General features: G+C 48.8%; 1 protein-coding gene across 12 annotated transcripts in view; it reads right to left on the reverse strand.

The window, feature by feature from the left end:
• LOC119960968 (protein unc-80 homolog) overlaps positions 1-21,899 on the reverse strand; it is a 475,408-nt gene that overhangs the window by 330,686 nt on the left and 122,823 nt on the right. For all 12 annotated transcript variants that reach the window (XM_038788541.1, XM_038788566.1, XM_038788560.1 and 9 more), the window contains one exon: positions 17,777-17,917. In XM_038788541.1, the coding sequence (XP_038644469.1) occupies positions 17,777-17,917 (141 nt within the window). The remainder of the gene's footprint in view (positions 1-17,776; positions 17,918-21,899) is intronic.

Here is a 21,899-nt window from a genome sequence, read left to right on the forward strand (position 1 = left end):
AAGAGAGAGAGCCATAGCGCAACCCCAGCTGAAAGGCGGGGGGGGGGGGGGGGGGGGGGGGGGGCGATGCAGCGTTTGGCAGCCTTAATTACTGGCCGGTGACTCATGCTAGGATGAGTTATCTTAATTAATAAATTAACGATAGCTGCATGGGAAGAAAAATGGGACCTTGGAGACTAAAATTTTTTTTAGAGACTTTGAGGTTCGTTAAAGGTTAAACACCGGTGTGCGCTCTCTGTAGTATTTGTAAATGATTCCCGCGCTCGTTGTTATTGTTATATATATGTACTAAATTATTTTGCAGAAGGAACGATGAGCAATAAACTTGACGCCCCCTCACAGGTCACCCCGAAGCCTCGGTAAAGGCATCTGGAGCGAGAAAGAAGGTGAACGCCTTGAAGAAGACAAATAAGAGAGTCAAAATGAGTAAGAAAATGAAAAGAAACAACCGTAAAGCAATGGAATGAGGTAGGAAAACCTATATGTCCCCCATAGGAATCTAATGAAGCTGACCCCCTCGAAAAAAAAACAGGGGAGTAAAAGTAAATAGACGATTAAGGTAAAAGGGTAACAGATGGGTTCCTGTCGAAAAGGGAATTCAGATTTTCTGTAGGCTAATGGTTAATGGTGATATTTGTTAGCTATGACAATCTGTGTGTTTTGTTCAACCAATTAATTTTAGTCAAAGCATGAAGTGCTAAGTGGGTTGTATTTTTTATCGTCTGTTCTTGTGAGTCCGGGATTATAATTTAAGTGATTTGTGTTGAGATTTTTCTAATGCACTGAAACGTTGGAAATTAAAACGAGCTTAAAAGAAAGAAAGTGCCTTTACGAATAAAAGTAATTGAATATGAATAAATTTTTAGATTATGTGAAAAGACGTAAATAGCATCATTCCAAGTTCTCCGCCCCCTTAGGTTCTGCAGGAAACATTAACCATTTCAGCAGACAGTTGACATTTTCTGAATTGACAAAGAAAAATATACATCTAGAACATAGAACATAGAACATAGAACAGTACAGCACAGAACAGGCCCTTCGGCCCTCAATGTTGTGCCGAGCCATGATCACCCTACTCAAACCCACGTATCCACCCTATACCAGTAACCCAACAACCCCCCCCCCCCTTAACCTTACTTTTATTAGGACACTACGGGCAATTTAGCATGGCCAATCCACCTAACCCGCACATCTTTGGACTGTGGGAGGAAACCGGAGCACCCGGAGGAAACCCACGCAAACAGGGGGAGGATGTGCAGACTCCACACAGACAGTGACCCAGCCGGGAATCGAACCTGGGACCCTGGAGCTGTGAAGCATTTATGCTAACCACCATGCTACCCTGCTGCCCTTGATCAATGTCAAGGCCACTGGACAGTAGTCATTGAGGGAAGTTGCCTGGTTCTTCTTTAGCACCGGTCCCATACCAACTTACAGCAGTACCTGAGTAACAGCCTGGCTGTTAGTTATTCTCTAAGAATAACTAATTCCTATAAAATCAATCATTGGAAATTGACTTAAATGTGTGGTATTTATATCCCCCTCCCAGGGGATGTTTTGCTGCTTCTAAAATACTCTTATGGTGCATCTTGGCCAGCTTTGAAGGATGGGATTGAAGTCCCACCCGGTATAAATGGGGGCTGGGTTCCCAATAATGATAATCGTTTGAATGAAGGAAATTAGTCCCTCGAACACTGGTTAGCAAACAGAGGGAAAGAGGCTATCATGCAAGGGGCCAAGAAGCATTTAACCCCCAGGAAGGATATTCCCCACCTAGCGACACCTTCCCCTATTAGGCAGACACTCTGTAAATTAGGAGCGGTAATACATTGCATTGATAATGGAATGTTTATAGCACTGTCTCAAATACGAGCTCACCAGCTGCAAAATTTATTGACTTCTGAGCCTGCGCCCGAACGCTGTGTGTCTGTGTTGTATGCTGGCAGCTGAACGTTAACCCTTACAGTACCACTGTTAAAAAAAAAAACTGCAGGAAGTCTTGTAAAAGGCTATGACCCTTGGGCACAGCTATTAAAACACCTGATAAGAGTCCAACCGAGTGAATATCGTGACCCACTGCACGGCTTGGTATGCTTGTGAGGATGAGCATGCATACAATTTACAAATGCAAAATCACGTAGGAAAGCAGACCTCATTGCATATCACTCATTTTGATTTTGTGGTGTTGTGGGATTAGGAATGTTAGTACGTCAGAGGGACCTTTTTAGGATGGGTTTAACTTCAGAACCCCATTTAACATTGGCCGTAAGACTAAGGCAAGGCAAATAGGAGAAGTGATCAAAGAGGCCAAAGGAAAAAAGTAATACATGGGATTTATATTGAAACAGATGGACAAAATTGCCTGATAGACTTTTATGGCAAACAGGAAGGCAGAGTGACTTGGAAAGAGGAGCAATGGCCCGCTACATTTGAAAGATAACAACCTCCCCGAGAGAGCCATCATTTAATCCCTTCAATCCTGGCCCAGGTACCGGCACATCCCTGGGCCCAACATAAAAATCATGTTAGAAAAGTACATTCTGCCCCAGCGCATAGGGTGCAGTTGCAGAAGCTCGTTGCCCTGCCCTGCTTAAAACTATACTGGTTGGCACTAGAAGCAGAAAAAGGGATAGAGGGAGAGATCAAGGCACTATTACAGCAAGGGGTGCTGAAGAGAACACAAAGCCCCTGTAACACCCCTATACTCCCCATTCCAAAGGTAAGAAGAGCCAATGAGTGGACAAGATCTCAGCACCATCAATAAAATTGGTGCCGGACACAAATGTCATTTTGTCTTCTAAACCACCAACAGGAAATACTTTCTCAGCCGTTTTCTCCATACCATTGCACCCGGAAAGTCAGTATCTATTTGCTTTACATATCGGAATCAACAGTATTAAAAGAGACTTGGACAAGTGCCAGTTATCTGCAGGCTCAAATTCCCTCAATATGCTGACGATTTATTGATAGCCTCAGAGGGAGGGCTAGTTTGTCAACAGAATACCCTTTTGTTATTATCACATCTGGCAGAAAGAGAGCATAGAATCTCAATGGACAAACTGCAACTCTGTCTGGAGACAGTTCAGTATTTGGGATTTCAGCTGCAGCAAGGACAGCGGAGGCTTGAGTCTGAAAGCGTACAGGCTGTAACAAGGGTTTCAACTCCGCACACGAAAAAGGAAACCTTTACCTTCCTCGGCATGGTGGGCTATTGCAGGCAGTGGATACCGGACTATATTAATTAATCCGCAACGCAGCATATTACTGCGGCTCGACACACTGGGTATGAAGTAATCCTCTCTAAAACCAACTTTATACAAGCGAGCGCCAGCTGTCAACCCTGCTACACTCTTGCCCATGCCCTCGGAAGCAGAACATCTGTATGATCATGACTGTTTGCAATTGGTTGAAGCCACCAAAACCCCTCAACCTGATTTATTGAGTCACCCACTAGAAAATCCAGACGTTATCTTTTTCACCGATGGGTTAGCAAACCGACCAAATGATATGACCCTCCGGCTGGCTGTGCAATAGTAACCCCATTCAAGGTGGTGGAAGCTGTTGCTCTGCCTTCGGGAATGTCTGCTCAAGTGGCCGAATAGTTTTCCCTTACTAAAGCATGTATTCTAGCTTCATTCACATGAAAATAAAACAGTCAATGTTTATACTGATTCCCGATCCGCTTTGGGGTAGTACATGATTTTGTCCAATTATGGAAAACAAACGATTCATAACTTCCTCCAGCCAACCTATTAAACATGCTAAATTGGTTTTAAATTTACTAGATGCTGTTCAGCTGCCCAGCAAGATAGCCGTTTTAAAGCGTGAAGCGCATACTACCGCAGACGATGAAGTCTCATGCGGCAATAGATTTGTCGATAAAATAGCAAAGGAAGTGGCTCTCAAACAGCAGCCACAGCTACAAGCTGCTGCAGTTGAACTTCCATCCACCATAACAGAACCAAAGTTAAAACAGGCACAGGAGCAAGCCTCCCTACAGGAGCATCGCTCCTGGCTAAAAGCAGGTTGCTATCCAGGCACAGGACCAAGCCTCCCTACAGGAGCATCGCTCCTGGCTAAAAGCAGGTTGCTATCCAGGCACAGGACCAAGCCTCCCTACAGGAGCATCGTTCCTGGCTAAAAGCAGGTTGCTATCCAGGCACAGGACCAAGCCTCCCTACAGGAGCATCGCTCCTGGCTAAAAGCAGGTTGCTATCCAGGCACAGGACCAAGCCTCCCTACAGGAGAATCGCTCCTGGCTAAAAGCAGGTTGCTATCCAGGCACAGGGGCAAGCCTCCCTACAGGAGCATCGCTCCTGGCTAAAAGCAGGTTGCTATCCAGGCACAGGACCAAGCCTCCCTACAGGAGCATCGCTCCTGGCTAAAAGCAGGTTGCTATCCAGGCACAGGACCAAGCCTCCCTACAGGAGCATCGCTCCTGGCTAAAAGCAGGTTGCTATCCAGGCACAGGACCAAGCCTCCCTACAGGAGCATCGCTCCTGGCTAAAAGTGGGTTGCTATCCAGGCACAGGAGCAAGCCTCCCTACAGGAGCATCGCTCCTGGCTAAAAGCAGGTTGCTATCCAGGCACAGGGGCAAGCCTCCCTACAGGAGCATCGCTCCTGGCTAAAAGTGGGTTGCTAGCAAGACAATCATCAAATCTGAATCCACCCAGATACCCGTGCAGTATGCCCCAGAAGTCTGTTTTTGCCACTATGTCGCCTTGCCCATGGGCAGGATCATGTGGGCAAAGGAGGGATGACACATGCCATATGTCAACAATGGTATGCTCGAGGTATTACGGTAACAATTGAAAAAGTAGCCCGCACATGTATGATTTGTCAAAGGAGTAATCGGTGAGAGTGGACATGTTTTCACGGTGGGTAGAGGCTTTTCCAACCAAAAGAGATGATGCTAGAACAGGGGTAAATATTCTGTTAAAATAAATAATACATAGGTTTGGGATACCAATGGGTATTAACAGTGACAGGGGAACTCATTTCACTAGCAAATTGACCAAAGCCCTAACAGAAGCCATGGGATTTGATTGGAAATTGCATATCCCATATCAGCCACAATCCTCAGGAATGGTGGAAAGGGCAGATGGAATAATTAAAACTGCAGTTCCAAAAGTGTGTCAACATAATGGGCTGCTATGGCCAGATGCCATACCCATAGTAATGTATGCCCTGAGAAATCAGAGAAATCGTAATACGGGTTTAACCCCGTATGAGATATTAATGGAACGTCCCATGACAACTGGAACTAAACCCCCAATGACTCCAGCGGCAGTAGTCTTAATATGGGAAGATGAGGCATCACTAAAATATGCCCAGGCCATGTGTGAAACCACTGACAAAAATACATGAATAGGTGCGACAGGCTCAGATGCATCCAAAAGAGGAAAATACACACCCTTTAAACCTGGAGATCAAGTATATGTGAAAGCACTAATCAAAGATTATTTTTCTCCTAGGTGGAAAGGTCCCTACCAAGTGCTGCTCACAACCCGAACAGTCGTTAAAGTAAAAGAAAAGCCAGATGGGATCCACACAACTTGGTGTAAACAACATCATCCGGAACTTTGAGAGTACTCGCGAAACGCTGACCTGAAGAGAATGACAGCGCTGCTGTTCTTATGTCTTATCATATTAATCCAACATCATGTAAAGGGGAAAGTGCATACTAAAACCTTAATATACATGTCTCACTCATACGCAGAGAGGGTAAATAAATTCAGTTGTTGGGTTTGTACACAAATTCCCAGATGATCAGGGGAGGGCATCCCTGTGCGACCTATCCCATTCACCAGTAAAGAGATAGCAGAATGGGCTCTGAGAAGAAATAGTACAGGACATGGTGAAGATACATAGAATATATTATATTGGAGATTAGCTGGATACGATATGAATAAGTTTGAGGAATGGTGAGGGCCTAGGTTTAATGTAACACATCAACCACCCAATCATACTGGAGTCCCAAAAGGAAGTAAATGCTTTAAGAATCATAAAACATATGGGACCCACTCAGCAGGCACGAGTCAGTGTGATCAGGGGCGAAATTCTCCGACCCCACGCAGGATCGGAGAATCGGCCGGCAGTGGCGTTAATCCCGCTCCCGCAGGGTTTTTTATTCTCTGACCGGCCAAAAACCGGCGTTGTGCAAATCCCGCCAGCAGCCTCTGAAAACAGCTGGCGCCGGCGGGATTTCATTATATTTTTGTTTCACCAAATCTCCGGCCCGGATGGGCCGAAGTCCCGCCGACGTGGCCACGGGTCACGTCGGCGAAAAACAGAGTAGCTTTAAAACGGCGTCAGCCATTGATGATGGTTGACGCCGTTCAGAGTCCGTTGGGGGGGGGGGGGGGGGGGGTTTCCGGCGGGGGGGGGGGGGGGGGGGTGGTTCCGGCGGGGGGGGGGGGGGGGGTTCCGGCGGGGGGGGGGGGGGGGTTCCAGGCGGGGGGGGGTTACGGCGGGGGGGGGGGGGGGGGGGGGTTCTGGCGGGGGGGCGGTTCCGGCGGGGGGGCGGGTTCCGGCGGGGGGGGCGGTTGCAGCGGGGGGGGGGGTTGCAGCGGGGGGGGGGGGGGGGGGGGTTGCAGCGGGGGGGGGGGGGGGGGGGTTGCAGCGGGGGGGGGGTTGCGGCGGGGGGGGTTGCGGCAGGGGGGGTTGCGGCGGGGAGGGTAGGGGTGGTGGGGAGGGGGGTAGGGGTGGTGGGGAGGGGGGTTGCGGCGGGGGGGTTGCGGCGGGGGGGGTAGGGGTGGTGGGGAGGTGGGTAGGGGCGTTGGAGGGGGTAGGGGTGGTGGGTGGGGTTTGGGGGCAGCGGCGTGCAGAGAGGGGGGCGACGGATGCCCGGGGCCAATGCACCGTCGCCCACCCCTCTGTATGCCGCTGCCCCTACCCCAACCACCCCCCCCTCACCACCCCTACCTCCCTCCAACGCCGCCCCCATCTCTCCCAATGCCGCCCCCCATCTCTCGCAATGCCGCAAACGCCCCTCTCAACGCCGCAACCCCCCCTCTCAATGCCGCAACCCCCCCTCTCAACGCCGCAACCCCCCCCCTCTCAACGCCGCAACCCCCCCTCAATGCCGCAACCCCCCCCTCTCAACGCCGCAACCCCCCCTCTCAACGCCGCAACCCCCCCTCTCAACGCCGCAACCCCCCCCTCTCAACGCCGCAACCCCCCCCCCCTCTCAACGCCGGTACCCACACCCCCCTCCCCCTCTGAAGGCCGGTACCCACACACACCCCCCTCTCTCCTCTTCCCCCCCTTCCTTCCTCCTCCCCCCCTTCCTTCCTCCTCCCCCCCTCCTTCCTCCGTTAGTGGGGGGGGGGGTGCGGCGTTAGTGGGGGGGGGGGTGCGGCGTTAGTGGGGGGTGTGCGGCGTCAGTGGGGGGGGCGCGGCGTTGAGAGAGGGGGGTACCGGCGCTGAGGGGGGGGTTGCGGCGTTGAGGGGGGGCGGCGTTGGAGGGGGGTAGGGGTGGTGAGGGGAGGGGGTAGGGGCAGCGGCGTGCAGAGGGGGGGCGACGGTGCGTTGGCCCCGGGCATCCGTCGCCCCCCTCCTCTGCACGCCGCTGCCCCTACCCCAACCCCCCCTCACCACCCCTACCCCCTTCACCACCCCTACCCCCCTCCAATGCCGCCCCCCTCTCTCAACTCAACGCCGCAAACCCCCCCCCCCCCTCCTCTCAACGCCGCAAACCCCCCCCCCTCTCCTCTCAACTGAACGCCGCAAAGCCCCCCAACGCCGGGTCTGTCTCTCCTCCTCCTCCTCCCCCCCCCCAAATGCCGGTCTGTCTCTCTCCTCCTCCCCCCCCCAAACGCCGGGTCTGTCTCTCTCCTCCCCCCCCAAACGCCGGGTCTGTCTCTCTCCTCCTCCCCCCCCCCAAATGCCGGTCTGTCTCTCTCTCTCTTCCCCCCCCCCCCCCCCCCAACGCCGGGTCTGTCTCTCTCCTCCTCCCCCCACCCCCCAAACGCCGGATCTGTCTCTCTCCTCCTCCCCCCCCCCCCCAAATGCCGGGTCTGTCTCTCTCCTCCTCCCCCCCCCCCCAAAAATGCCGGGTCTGTCTCTCTCCTCCTCCCCCCCCCCCCCCCCCCCCCCCCAACGCCGGGTCTCACCACTTCCGCAGCGGGTGAAACTGACGCGTATCGCGTCAGTCCGCTGCTGGCCCCTCCGGGAACGGAGAATAGCCGCCTAAAAGAAGGCCCCCACGCCGGAGTCATCCACACCAATTATGCTCGCCGGAAATCGGCGTTACGACGGTCTGCGGAGAATTTCGCCCCAGACCTTGAATTGGCAGCCCCTATGCGCATGCAGAGCCTTACAGCTAAAGGATTATTCATCTTTGATTGGTCAGGAGTTGAAAATCAAACTAGTGGAGGCTCCTGGGAAGGGGATCTGATAATGATGACTTATAGTAAAGGAAACCTGACCGCATATAAAGGCACGGATTTTATCTGTGGCCATAAGGCGTACCCTTGGTTACCAGAAAATTGGGACGGCTCCTGCTATTTGGGATACGTAGTCCCTTATGTGCATCACGTTCAGCAATTGCAGGACGCTCCCCATCACTGTATGACACAAAGTATTATGACGTGGGCACAAATGCTGGGAATAATGATACCATCAATAGGAATAGTCACTAATGTATATGAACTACGCGAACTACGAGACATCCTTGAGCAGGTAGCTAATGACACTGCAGAAGCTGTTAACCAGGTAAAAACTGAGATGGTTGCTATAAGAGCAGTTGATCTGCAGAATAGAATGGCTCTTGATTTCTTGTCAGCTGAAAAGGGAAGAACTTGTGACCTGATTGGAAGTGACTGTTACACGTACATCCCTGATGAATCAAAGAAAATTGATAATCTGGTGGATCACATTCGTAGAGAGGTACATGAAAATGAAGGATGGGGCTTTGGCTTTGGGTGGTTAGGATCGTCAGGACAGAGGATTGTGTTCTGGATTATAATCGCCTTTGTAATCTTGATTATCGTATGGTTACTGTTTTAATGTTGCGCAAGATATTTGTATTGTACTAACACGGGAACAGCCCTAGCCACCTTGCCTCCTTGCTACCAGGCTCATAACACACAGGGAACTGCCGTACGTCCGTTCCCCTTACATTATAAACCACCCTTCTCTACGGAGGACACAATAATTTGTTGATCAAAAGATCAAAAGGAGGCAATTGTGGAAGGGAAATTAATGAGTTGCCAACTTAGAAGCATGCTGGGAAATGCTTGACTATAGTTCAACACTGCTTTTGAACGAAAATAAGTAGGTCAGGTAACAAACGAAATACTGCTTAATATTTTGGTCTCGGCCTTATTATGACAACACATTGTCCTCCGAAAGATAACAAAATGTGTACTCGAGTTGCTTTTAGCCAAGGGCAAGAACATACATACTACATATTTCATCTTATGTACTTTCCAAGGTCTATTTGATATAAACATGGCTGTTTATTTCAAGCTATTATTTCAGACTATAAAAATTTGTTTTCTTTAATCAAATCTCAGAGTGCGGTGCCCTGGCTATGCAACCGGAACACTCGCTCCGCAAATACATTTGTGTAAATGAATTTCTTAAATCGAACCTCGAGGAATTTGTCTTTATTATAATTTCCACGACATATGGGGCAGCAGGGTAGCATGGTGGTTAGCATAAATGCTTCACAGCTCCAGGGTCCCAGGTTCGATTCCCGGCTGGGTCACTGTCTGTGTGGAGTCTGCACGTCCTCCCCCGTGTGTGCGTGGGTTTCCTCCGGGTGCTCCGGTTTCCTCCCACAGTCCAAAGATGTGCGGGTTAGGTGGATTGGCCATGCTAAATTGCCCGTAGTGTCCTAATAAAAGTAAGGTTAAGGGGGGTGTTGTTGGGTTACGGGTATAGGGTGGATACGTGGGTTTGAGTAGGGTGATCATGGCTCGGCACAACATTGAGGGCCGAAGGGCCTGTTCTGTGCTGTACTGTTCTATGTTCTATATTCCAATCCTTAAATTTCAGATTATTTTCCCAGAAATAGATTTCAGCAGACATAACACCAAATCAGGGACCTCAGAAAAAGTGCAACAAATACTTGCCCTTTCTGCATCAATTAAACAGATCAATATTGGCAAGCCCTTAGTCACAGAATTCTGAATTTTAAATTCATCCATAATGTATTCCAGGAAATTGGTTAAAATATGGACACACTCTATTCAATTTCAGGAATTTTCCAAATTACAAATTTAAAAAAATATTTATCAAATAGGCAACATTAGTAATATAGGTTGCCCGGGTGGCTAGGTGGCACAGTGGTTAATGCTGCTGTCTCACGGCGACGAGGACCCGGGTTTAGTCCTGGCCCCAGGGTCACTGTCCATGTGAAGGTTGTACATTCTCCCCATGTCTGCGTGGGTCTCACCCCCACAACCCAAAGATGTGCAGAGTAGGTGGATTGGCCACGCTAAATTGCCCCTTAATTGGAAAAAAAATAATTGCGTACATTAAATTTACTTTCAAAGTCTTTGAGTAAAGAAACCTTGGGCAATATTGAGCTTAATTTTGTTTGGTTCTCAAGTGAGGAAATGTTCCAATTTCATGAGACTGTCCTGAAGCCTGCTCACCTTTCCCAGTGGCACTGTGGGTGCACCTGCACCACTTGGACTGAAGTTGTTTAAGAAAGCAGCTCCCCACCACCTTCTCAAGGGTAATCAGGGATGGGCAACAAATGGAGACTATGCCAGCAGTGCTCACATCACAGGAAAGAATGAGAGGAAATCAGCAAATTGTTTCAAGTGATCTGCAACTTGTCAGAATTAATCAGATATTGCCCAAGTCTCAGCTTCAGACTAGCCTCGGGGCTCGAGCTCCTGCTGCACAGTATGAATGTGCCAAAAACAGGCAGAAACTAATTTTTCCTTCATTTCACTTATCAGCATGGCATACACAGCCACTTCAAAGCCTGACAAATCTCATACAATATACAATAAACCCGACACACAGTGACAGGAAATATTTTCAAGGATTTTAACTGTGAATTAAATGCGGTTGAAATTGGTCGACGTTAGCAGCATGGAATGGGTTTGTAGAATAATTGGCTGCTGATTCACTATCCTTCTGTGTCCTACAGTGGAAAGATGATCAAGTGTGGTGAAATATCCGCTGCCAATTTATGTCACGCCCATTTCATGCTGCTGATTTATGTTTAGTTTCACCCCAAATATATCAATAAAGAGCAGGGATTTTATTTCATGTTACTCAATTATTTTTAACGCTTGGGGCCAAATATTCCTCTGGGTGAGAGACACCTTTCGGTGCACGAGTGGCCCTACTTTAATTTTTTTTTACAGCATTATGATTTTTTCCCACATGGCCTCACGGTAGCATGGTGGTTAGCATCAATGCTTCACAGCTCCAGGGTCCCAGGTTCGATTCCCGGCTGGGTCACTGTCTGTGTGGAGTCTGCACGTCCTCCCCGTGTGTGCGTGGGTTTCCTCCGGGTGCTCCGGTTTCCTCCCACAGTCCAAAGATGTGCGGGTTAGGTGGATTGGCCATGTGAAATTGCCAGGAGTGTAAGGTTAATGGGGGGATTGTTGGGTTACGTGGGTTTAAGTAGGGTGATCATTGCTCGGCACAACATCGAGGGCCGAAGGGCCTGTTCTGTGCTGTACTGTTCTATGTTCTGTGTTCTATGTACCTGCCATCTTGCTGTTGCCGTTTTGTAGGTTGGGAATGCCTCATGTGCAAAACATACATCCTCTCCTGCTCCCCCCTCCCCCGCCACCACTGAGGTCAGATTCCCCATTTTAAATAGGGGACAAAAATTGGTTCTCCTCCCACACACTATTTTCATTGGAGCGGGGTGAGGAAGAAAATCAGGGGGGAGATTTTCCCAAATGGAGCCCAAGTGTTTGTGCCATCATGAACGCCGTCGCATTTCACGCTGTCGTGAAACGGGCACGGGGACGACTGATTCTGGCCCCCATAGGGGGCAAGCACAGTGCTGGAGTTGTTCACACCGCTCCAGCCTTCCTTCCTGGCACCAAATGGGTGCCCCGCCAACCCGTGCATGCGCAGTTGAGCCGCGCCAACCTCCGCATGCGCAGGGGCCTTCTTACGCACGCCGGCCCCGACTCAACATGGCGTTGGTGTTCAGGGGCCGGCCGCGCAGGCAAGTAGGCCCGGGTGGGAGAGGCCGGCCCGTCAATTGATGGGCCCGATCACGGGCCAGACACCATCGGAGCCCCCCCCGGGGACAGAGCCCCCTCCCCCTCCCCCCGATAGTCTGCGCCCCGATCCTTCGGGCAGAGTTCACGCTGGCAGCGAGCAGGTGTGAACGGCGGCGGCAGGACTCTGTCGCATCCGCGTGGCTGCTCAGCCCATCCGGGCCGGAGAATCGGCGGCCCCGCCAATACCAGCGGCCCGCGGCCGACACCGCGTCAAACACGCCAGCGCAAATGGTGCCGATTCTCCGCACCTCGGAAAATTGCGCGCCGGCATCGGGGTGTCGTGGCGCGGTTGCAGCGATTCTCCGGCCGGGACGGGGCTTGGAGAATCGCCCCCCAGGTTTCAATTTGTGAAGACAATGGAAAATCTGCTGAGGAGTCGGGAATATTCTGAAAAGTAATTGTAAAATGTTCAGACCTCTTCAACCAGCACTATTAGTTGCTGTACTATAGTGCAGATGTATTTTAATCCAATGATTCATCACAGGGGTCTGCTTTGCAAAAGTAAGTTGCACATTCATTACAGTACTTTTCCAATGGAGAACATACCATAATGTATCAAAAAATGCAAAAAACAAATTTCCTCTGTTGTCATGTTTTTGCACTCCGACTTAATTGGATTGGTAGGCCTGACTGTTTTAAAACAAAATGATTCTGAGGGTAGAAAACAATGGTCTGCCAGTCCACTGATTGAAATGAAAATGAAAATCTGTTCTGTCGGAGGAGCTGGAAGCTTTTGTTATGACAACTGTTTATTATGAAGGCTTAGCTGGATTTTAAAAGTTTCAGATCAGCTGGTGGTCTTATTGATTCAAGAACTACTGAAACCTTTATGAACTGATGAGCACAGCCATGTCTTTTATCTGGTTTCTTGTTCCTAATCGGCACTTAAAGGATTACAACATATATTTTCCCCTTGGGTTTTTTTTTGTTCCAGAATCAATGATATGAAGTTCGAATTCAGGCTTTTCTTAGATTTTTTGAGGTTTAGTGGTTTTCTATGATTTTAAGATCATTGTCATTGCTCTTGCATGGCTCCTGAGAACTGTACATAGCACATCCTGGGTGAGTGGCTATGAAGGATAAATGGAGGGCATAGAAGTGGCATGGGGATGTGAGGTGGCATGGGGGAATGAGGGGGGTATAGGGTGGCTTGGGGAGGTGGAAGGTGGCATGTGATGGCAATGGAGAAATGTGGCCCAGACAATGTGAGGTGGCAAGTAGAGGAGGGGTGGTGCATTGAAGTTATGGGCACTTTTCAACAATGTTGGGAACTGAGCTGCCATGTTGGCGACCTGAGATGGGCGTTCTAATTGGTCCACCTCTGCACCCAAACTCCAATGCGGTTTGGAAAATGCACTGTGAACCTGACCCCTGTGTGAAAAGATGAAAATGCTCAAAGTCACGTATGATTCTGCCATGTATTTAGCAAGCTACTTTGGTTTTCCCAAGCCCAGATGGAAATTCAGTCTATTAATTTAAATTTATTCACAGGTATTATTATTTTTCAGCCCACATGGCAGCAGTGAGAAAATCATTTAGTTCCCATTCGATCAAGATTTCCCAAACTGTGGGTCGTGGCGGCCACAATGGTGGCCATTGAATTTATGCTGAGTTTTGACAGCTACAAGGGGCCCTTAAATGTTCTGTGTTTTCTTGTAAGTGGCTTATGTTATGGGCCAGGCGTTAGAGAAGCCCAAAGTGTATCATGGAGTTCACCTGACCCACAACTTTTAATAGATTGTGGTTATGGGGAGCACACGGGCCTACTTTATAGGTGGGATGCAACAAAGATCTACAGTACTTCTAAATTAAAACAATGTTTATTTATGAAACCAGTTAACACTTTATAAACCCACAGTAAACATCTTTACAAAAATCAACACCAATAAATCCCCCAAAGAATACAGTACTCTATAAGTAACTCTTAATCTTTCCTTGCAACATCCATTAAGACAAAAAGAACCCTTTGTACAGAAATACATCAGGTTTAACTTCTCTACTGAGAACAGTTACCACTTTGAAATCACCAAATGAATATTTTTTAGCCTGCAGAGATTTATACACCACTTGCTGTGACTGCAGCTTCTCCAAATCTAAAACGAAACTAAATACACCCTGTAGCTGCGAGCCCAAAGCAAAAGTAAAAGCAGACAGACAGCCCAGCTCCACCCACTCTCTGACATCACTGCAGCTATCTAATAAACACCCATTTCTTAAATGTACACCCACTACAGCTATTCGATAAACACCCATTTCTTGAAGGTACTCTCACATGACACTTGGTTTAATTGTCAGTTGTCTGCGGCCCAATTGCTGCTGGAAACACAATCTGTAAAAAGGTGGGGGTCTATGCTTTTTAGAGATAACCCAGCAGTTTGAAGCCCCTGCCTCCCACCCACTTATACTCCCCACCCTGCTCAACAATTCCTCAACCACCCGCTCTCCAACCCCCACCCCAATTTTAATTTGAGGGTTATACAAAATCTGAGGCATTAAAATGGGGTCACACATGGAAAACGTTTGGGAAGCACTTCATTAGGCCATGTACCATTCCTTAACAAAGAGGCACACATATGACTCAGTTTCATGAAGTGAGGCATTGTGAATTTTGATTCATTCAAGTTGATTACTTCTTCCCATTATGGGCAGCACAATGGCACAATGGTTAGCACTGCTGACTCACGGCACCGAGGACCCAGGTCACTGTCCGTGTGGAGTTTGCACATTCTCCCCGTGTCTGCGTGGGTCTCACCCCCACAACCCAAAGATGTGCAGAGTAAATTTCCCCTTAATTGGAGAAAAGGAATTGGGTATTCTACATTTATTTTTAAAAATTATTCCCATTATATAAAAATACCATTTTTGTAAAAAGGTATGCCAATACTCTCCCTAATGGAACTATTTTGCATCATATATTAAAAAAGGCAGTCAAGGTTTCTACTTGGACATTTGCAAAAAGATCACGGAATGTCAGGCACAAATCACCTTCAGTGCAAATAAAGGCCCAGAGTTTCATCTGCGTCTCAGATGCACAGAGTTGGGAGAATTCCCAGTGGGCTAGATTAGAAGTCAGGGCTGGTCACCTTGGAAAGAACTGAAGAGGCTGCCGGGTGCAGAGACAGGCTGGGAGGAAGGCCTTCCTCGGGGTTCCGGCTCTGTCTCCAAAATTTCTAAATGACACAGACAACACACAAATTGGTGCAGTTGTGGACAGGGAAGAGGATTGTCAGAGGATACAGCAGGATATAAACTGGTTGGAGTCGCTGAGAAACGGCAGAGTGTGAGGTAATGCACTTTGGAAGGTCTAAGGCATGTAGGAGTTACACAATAAATGGTAGAACTCTTGCGAGTACTGACAGACAGAGTTCTGAGCGTGCATGTCCACTGATCACTGTAAGTGTCAACGCATGTGGATAAGGTGGTCAAGATGTCATACGGCATGCTGGCCTTCATCGGTCTGGGCATTGAATATAAAATTGGCAAGTCATGTTGCAGCTGTACAGGACCTTAGTTCGGCCTAATTTGGAATATTGTGTACAATCCTGGTCGCCACACTACGAGAAGAATATGGATGCTTTGGAGAGGGTACAGAAGTGGTTTCCTGGGATGTTGCCTGGTATGGAGGGCATTATCTATGAGGAGAGGTTAGATAAACTCGGTCAGTTCTCACTGGAACGGCGGAGGTTGAGAGGCAACCTGATAGAGGTCTACAAGATTATGAGTGGCATGGACAGAGTGGATAGTCAGATGTTCTTTCCTAGGGTGGGAGAGTCAAGAACTAGAGGACATAGGTTTACAGTGCGTGGAGAAAAGTTTAGAACTGATGTGCGAGGCAAGTCTTTTTTACACAGAGGGTGATAAATATATGGAGCGAGCTGCCTGGGGAGGTGGTGGGAGCAGGTAAGATGGCAGCATTTCAGGGGCATCTAGACAAATATATGAATAGAGTGGGAATGGAAGGATATGGACTCCGTAAGTGCATACGGTTTTAGTTTAGGCAGGCACCATGGTGGGCGCAGGCTGGGGGGCCGAAGGGCCTGTTCCTATGCTGCATTGTTCCTATGCTGCATTGTTCTTTGTAAGAAGAAAGCATGAAACATTACTTGAGCCCTCACACACCTTCCAAGCCCTATCCATGCCAACTCATGCCCTGTAACCACCCCATAGACATTTATACCCACCATACAACCTATGGCCCTGTACCCACCCCCATGAAGATAGGTCCTCTTGATACTTTTTGGCAGTTGATCTTGGCATGTCTGGTGACAGTTCAAATGAGTTTGACAGTTAGAGATCATGCAATTTTTGATATGCACTTACGTCTACTTTAACAATTCCAAGGGCACTTGACCTCCTCCAAAGTGCATCTGAACTCCAACAAAGGACACTTTACCTCCCACAAAGGTATCAAGGGAACAGATCCAAAGGATAACCTTCTGGATATCCAAATTAATCCGCAAAGTTAACTTTCTCTTACCAGCTCTATTCTACACACTTGAGGTTTCACACTCCTGGGCTATGAAAATCTGACTTCAGGGGAGGGATCTGATGATTTAAATGGCCAACTATCTCAATGAAACATGCAAACAACCACCCCCATTCGCGCCCTTGCAAAGGGGGCGGGATTGATAATTTTGGGGCACTTCTGCCAGCCTCATCATGGTGGACAAGCTCTCAATTGTGGTGAAAATCCAGGCCAAAGTGGTTGTGATGTTTTTCACAAGTTCAAAACATTGCAAAAGGAGCCACCAAACCACCTCTGCACACCGCCAACCTCCCTCTCCCCTCCCCCCCCCCCCCCCCCCCCCCATGTAAAACAGTCTACACGTTCTGGATTAATTGGCCATTATTGTGACCTTTCTCCTCCATCTTGATACCTCTTTTTTTTTAATGCAACATTTTTTTGTCCCCTTTCCCCCCGCCACCTTTACTGGACTTCGAGGATGCAATAAAAATGTTAACTATTCTTTTGTGCCCTGATGTGGAGATGCCGGCGTTGGACTGGGGTGAGCACAGTAAGAAGTCTTACAACACCAGGTTAAAGTCCAACAGGTTTGATTCAAACACGAGCTTTCGGAGCGCAGCTCCTTCCTTCACCTGAGGAAGGAGCTGCGCTCCGAAAGCTCGTGTTTGAATCAAACCTGTTGGACTTTAACCTGGTGTTGTAAGACTTCTTACTATTCTTTTGTGCGTAAGGGCCTTTGAATATACTTTTTTAAATTTACAATAAACCGATTACTGTACCAAATATAATTAGCAAATGGTTCCTTATATTTTCCTCAAGTCCTTTTTAGTCATTTAAAATAAATACAAAATACTGGAAATACTCAGGAGATCTGGTAGCACCTGTGGAGAGAGAAACAGAATTAACATTTCAGGTTGATGACCTTTCATTCAGTCATTTAAAATGGATTACACACAGTGGATTGACAATGCGAATAAATATGCTCATTTTCCACAATGAACCAATTTTCAGCTGTATTAGACAAACTAGCACTTATCAACTGTGCCCAAAATGGGAATCCTACCCCAGGATGGCAACAGCTTTATTGAGCATACAACTTACCTTCTTTCACTGCGTTGTCTCCGTGACTGTTGGAGTGATCAGGTATGTCACTCTGCAAGGTGTGATGGGAATGGGAGTGTCTAGCACTCATGCTCTCCATTTCTGTTGCTGTATCGGAACTCCCTCGCCGGGTGAATTTGCCTGTGAACGCAGAACATTTAAAAAATGCATCCTTAAAATTCTCTGAGGAACAGATTTAAATGAAAACAAAAATAAAACAGAAATAAAACTATAAGCTAGAGGGTTAGTGATGGGTTCAACATTGTGATTTGACATTTGGAGAAATCTTTAAGAGTTATGTCTTGAAATTACACCAGGCGTAGATTATTCCTTGGACACTTAATGACTTTGACATAAATTAAATAGTTTGCCAGTAAATTATTTTTAAATGAGTTAATACCTTCGGTAAATGAGCAGATTAAGCAATTTAATGTCCTCTTGTAAGCATAATTATATAAATATTTGTGATGTAATTTTAAGGCTTTAGAACACTTGCGGGGGGGGGGGGGGGGCACTGAAGTACAGCAGGCATGTCAGAAACATTTTGTAAGAGACAGGAAAGGGAAGTTGAAGCATTTGTTAATTGGTGTTTTTATCATAGAATTTACAGTGCAGAAGGAGGCCATTCGGCCCATCGAGTCTGCACCGGCTCTTGGAAAGAACACCCTACCCAAGCACACACCCCCACCCTATCCCCATAACCCAGTAACCCCACCGAACACTGAGGGCAATTTTGGTCACTAAGGGCAATTTATCATGGCCAATCCACCTAACCTGCACATCTTTGGACTGTGGGAGGAAACCGGAGCACCCGGAGGAAACCCACGTACATGCAGGGAGAACATGCAGCCTCCGCACAGTGACCCAAGCCGGGAATCGAACCTAGGACCCTGGAGCTGTGAAGCAATTGTGCTCACAACTATGCTACCGTGCTGCCCAGATGGTGGCTCAGTGTTGACATGGTGGAAAGTCTGGAAGTTGTTCAACTCTCTTCTGTGTCAACAATTCTACCCCAGGTAGAATTCTACCCACCGGCTCGTTGGTCTGAGGGTAAGATTCCCGTTTCGGGATTTGAGCTGCACGAAAATGTGGGAGGTCCCGAGTTCAAAACCCGGACGAGCCCTTTGATGTTGTTTCTTATTAGGGCAGCACGGTAGCATAGTGGTTAGCACAATTGCTGCACACCTCCAGGGTCCCAGGTTCGATTCCCAGCTTGGGTCACTGTCTGTGCGGAGTCTGATTTAGGACTCAGAGATCAGGGGTGGAGTTTTGGAGGTCAGCGGTGAGGGTCAGAGATTAAGGTGAGGAGGCCCAAGGTCAGGGGGAGGGGGACTCAGTTTAGCCTGCAGGTGTGATCAGAAGTCAGATTGGAGGTAGGGGGGCCCGTGTGGTGAGGGGGCATGTGATGGTGACGAATAACATCGTGGGTGGGTAGGCTGGTTAGGGGTGTGGGTGAGTCAGTATGGGTGATTACAATCCTTACCCAGAAGTTAGGAGAGGTTTTAATTCTATCTTTTTCTGGGTAACGATCTTGTAAACCTGGCAGAACCAACCAAAGTTTGCGATTGGATCGTTCCCAGCGCAGGGCCATTTGTCCAGGGGAAGTTTTCGCTTTTGGACAATTGCTATGCAAATGCTGACCTGTGAAATTCCTGGGGTATCCGCCAAATTAAATGCTGGGGAGTTTGGAAGTTATGGCCCACTCCATTCCATTTTGTCAGTGATGAGATGAAGGATGAGAATGCTGATAGTGCAGATGGTAGTGGTCATGGTCAGAGTAAAAATTAATTGTCAGGATGTGCTGGAAAGGCTTGGTTATGCTTAGAGTAGGTTGGTTGCCATGTCCAGATGACTTGAATCTCTAGTTGCTGAGCGAAGTGGCGGTGCAGACAGCCATAATCTAACAATCTTTTCTAGATACAGGGGAGGTGCGAGAGGATTGGAGAGTGGCAAATGTAAAATCCTTGTTCAGGAAAGGCTGCAAGGACACTCTTTATTGGATACAGGCCGGTCAGTTTAAATCAGTACAGGGTATGGTCTTCGAAGTAATAATCAAAGAGAAAATTAACAGACATTTGATTATGTTTGAGTTAATTAAGAGAGCAGCACGGATTTGTTAAAAGAAAATTGTGCTGACTAATCGAATAAAACTTTAAATGAACTAACAAAGAAGGTTGATGAAAGTATTAAAGTAGATGTCTAGCATGAATCTTAATGAATCATTTGACAAAGGACCCATAAAAGGCTGGTCAACAAAATTGAAAGTCGGACTTCCGGTTGCGGCGATGCGGAGCTAAGCCGAACGTTCGGCAGCTCCCGCTATTAAAGGACTTTGGGGCCTATTTTAGGGCCCCAAACGGCGCTGTTTCAACGATTCCCGGTGGGGGAAGGTGTTTGGAGGAACATTCCCCGAAATTTATGGTGCTTACCCGGAATGGGGCAAAGGAAAAGGCTGCAGTAGCTCCCCAGGAAAAGCGGGGGAAGGAGGACAAAATGGCGGCCATCGGAGCACCCGAGGACTGGTGGAAGTGGGCGCAGGAGCAGCAAGCTGCTCTTCTGTGCTGTTTTGCGGAGCTGAAGGCTGAGTTGCTGGACTCCCTGAATGCGACTACCAACAAGCTGCTTGAGACCCAGACGGCCCTGGGGGTGGCCGTTCAGGAGTTGCAGCAGCAGGCCGCTGAGCGGGAGGAGGAGGCCGTGGTATTCGTGGGGAAGGTGGAGTTGCATGAGGCACTTCACAAAAAGTGGCAAGACCGCTTGGAGGAGCTGGACGTTCGCACGAGGCGAAAGAATTTGAGGATCCTGGGCCTGGCGGAGGAGCTGGAGGGGTCGGATCTTCCGTCTTATGTGACCACGATGCTGAACTCGTTGATGGGAGCGGGGTCCTTCCATTTGCCCCTGGAGCTTGAGGGAGCCCACAGAGTGCTGGCCAGGAGGCCCAAGGCAGGTGAGCCCCCGAGGGCGGTGCTGGTGCGGTTCCATCGATTCAGCGACCAGGAGTGTGTGCTGCGCTGGGCCAAGAAAGAGAGGAGCAGCAAGTGGGAGAATTCGGTAGTGCGAATCTACCAGGACTGGAGTGCGGAGCTGGCTAAGCGGCGGGCCGGGTTTAACCGGACGAAGGCGGTGCTGCATGGCAAGCAGGTCAAATTTGGAATGCTGCAGCCTGCGCGTCTGTGGGTGACATATAAGGACCGGCACCATTACTTCGAGTCCCCGGAGGAAGCGTGGGCCTTTGTACAGGCGGAGAAGCTGGGCTCGAACAAGGGTCTGGAGGCTGCGGGGTCCGGTGCACTATGGTCGTTGCTGTTTTTGCTGTTGCTGTTTTTGTAACTTTGACATGTGTTTTTTATGCTGGTTTTTTGCTCTGTTTCCGGGTGGGTCTGTTGGGTATGGTTTTGGGTTATGTGGGGAATGTTGGGGGTTGATTTTTTATTTTATTTTCTCTTCTGTACGGGGCTGGGGGATGGGGTGGAGCTGGAATTTGGGGAGCTGCGTCAGAAGGGTGGGGTGGTGCACTCTGAACCGGCTGATCACCTGGAACATGAGGGGGCTGAATGGGCCGGTTAAGAGAACTAGGGTATTTTCTCATTTGAAGGGGCTGAAGGCGGACGTGGCTATGCTCCAGGAGACCCACTTAAAGGTGGCGGACCAGGTTCGTCTGAGGAAGAGGTGGGTGGGGCAGGTTTTCCACTCAGGATTAGACGCGAAGAACCGGGGGGGTGGCAATTCTGGTGGGGAAGAGGGTGGCGTTCGAGGCGTCTGAGGTGGTGTCGGACAAGGAGGGCAGATATATTATGGTGAAGGGTAGGCTGCAGGGAGAGAAGGTGGTGCTGGTTAATGTATATGCCCCGAATTGGGATGATGCTGGCTTTATGAGGCGCATGTTGGGCCGCATTCCGGACCTGGAGGCAGGGGGCCTGATCATGGGGGGAGACTTTAACACAGTGCTGGATCCCCCACTGGACCGGTCCAGTTCAAGGACGGGTAGGAGACCGGCGGCGACCAAGGTGCTGAGGGGGTTTATGGACCAGATGGGAGGGGTGGATCCCTGGAGGTTTGGGAGGCCGAGGGCGCGGGAGTATTCCTTTTTCTCCCATGTACATAGGGTTTACTCCCGAATAGA

This window comes from Scyliorhinus canicula, chromosome 2, assembly GCF_902713615.1.
Source record: "Scyliorhinus canicula chromosome 2, sScyCan1.1, whole genome shotgun sequence".
Taxonomy (NCBI): Eukaryota; Metazoa; Chordata; class Chondrichthyes; order Carcharhiniformes; family Scyliorhinidae; genus Scyliorhinus; species Scyliorhinus canicula.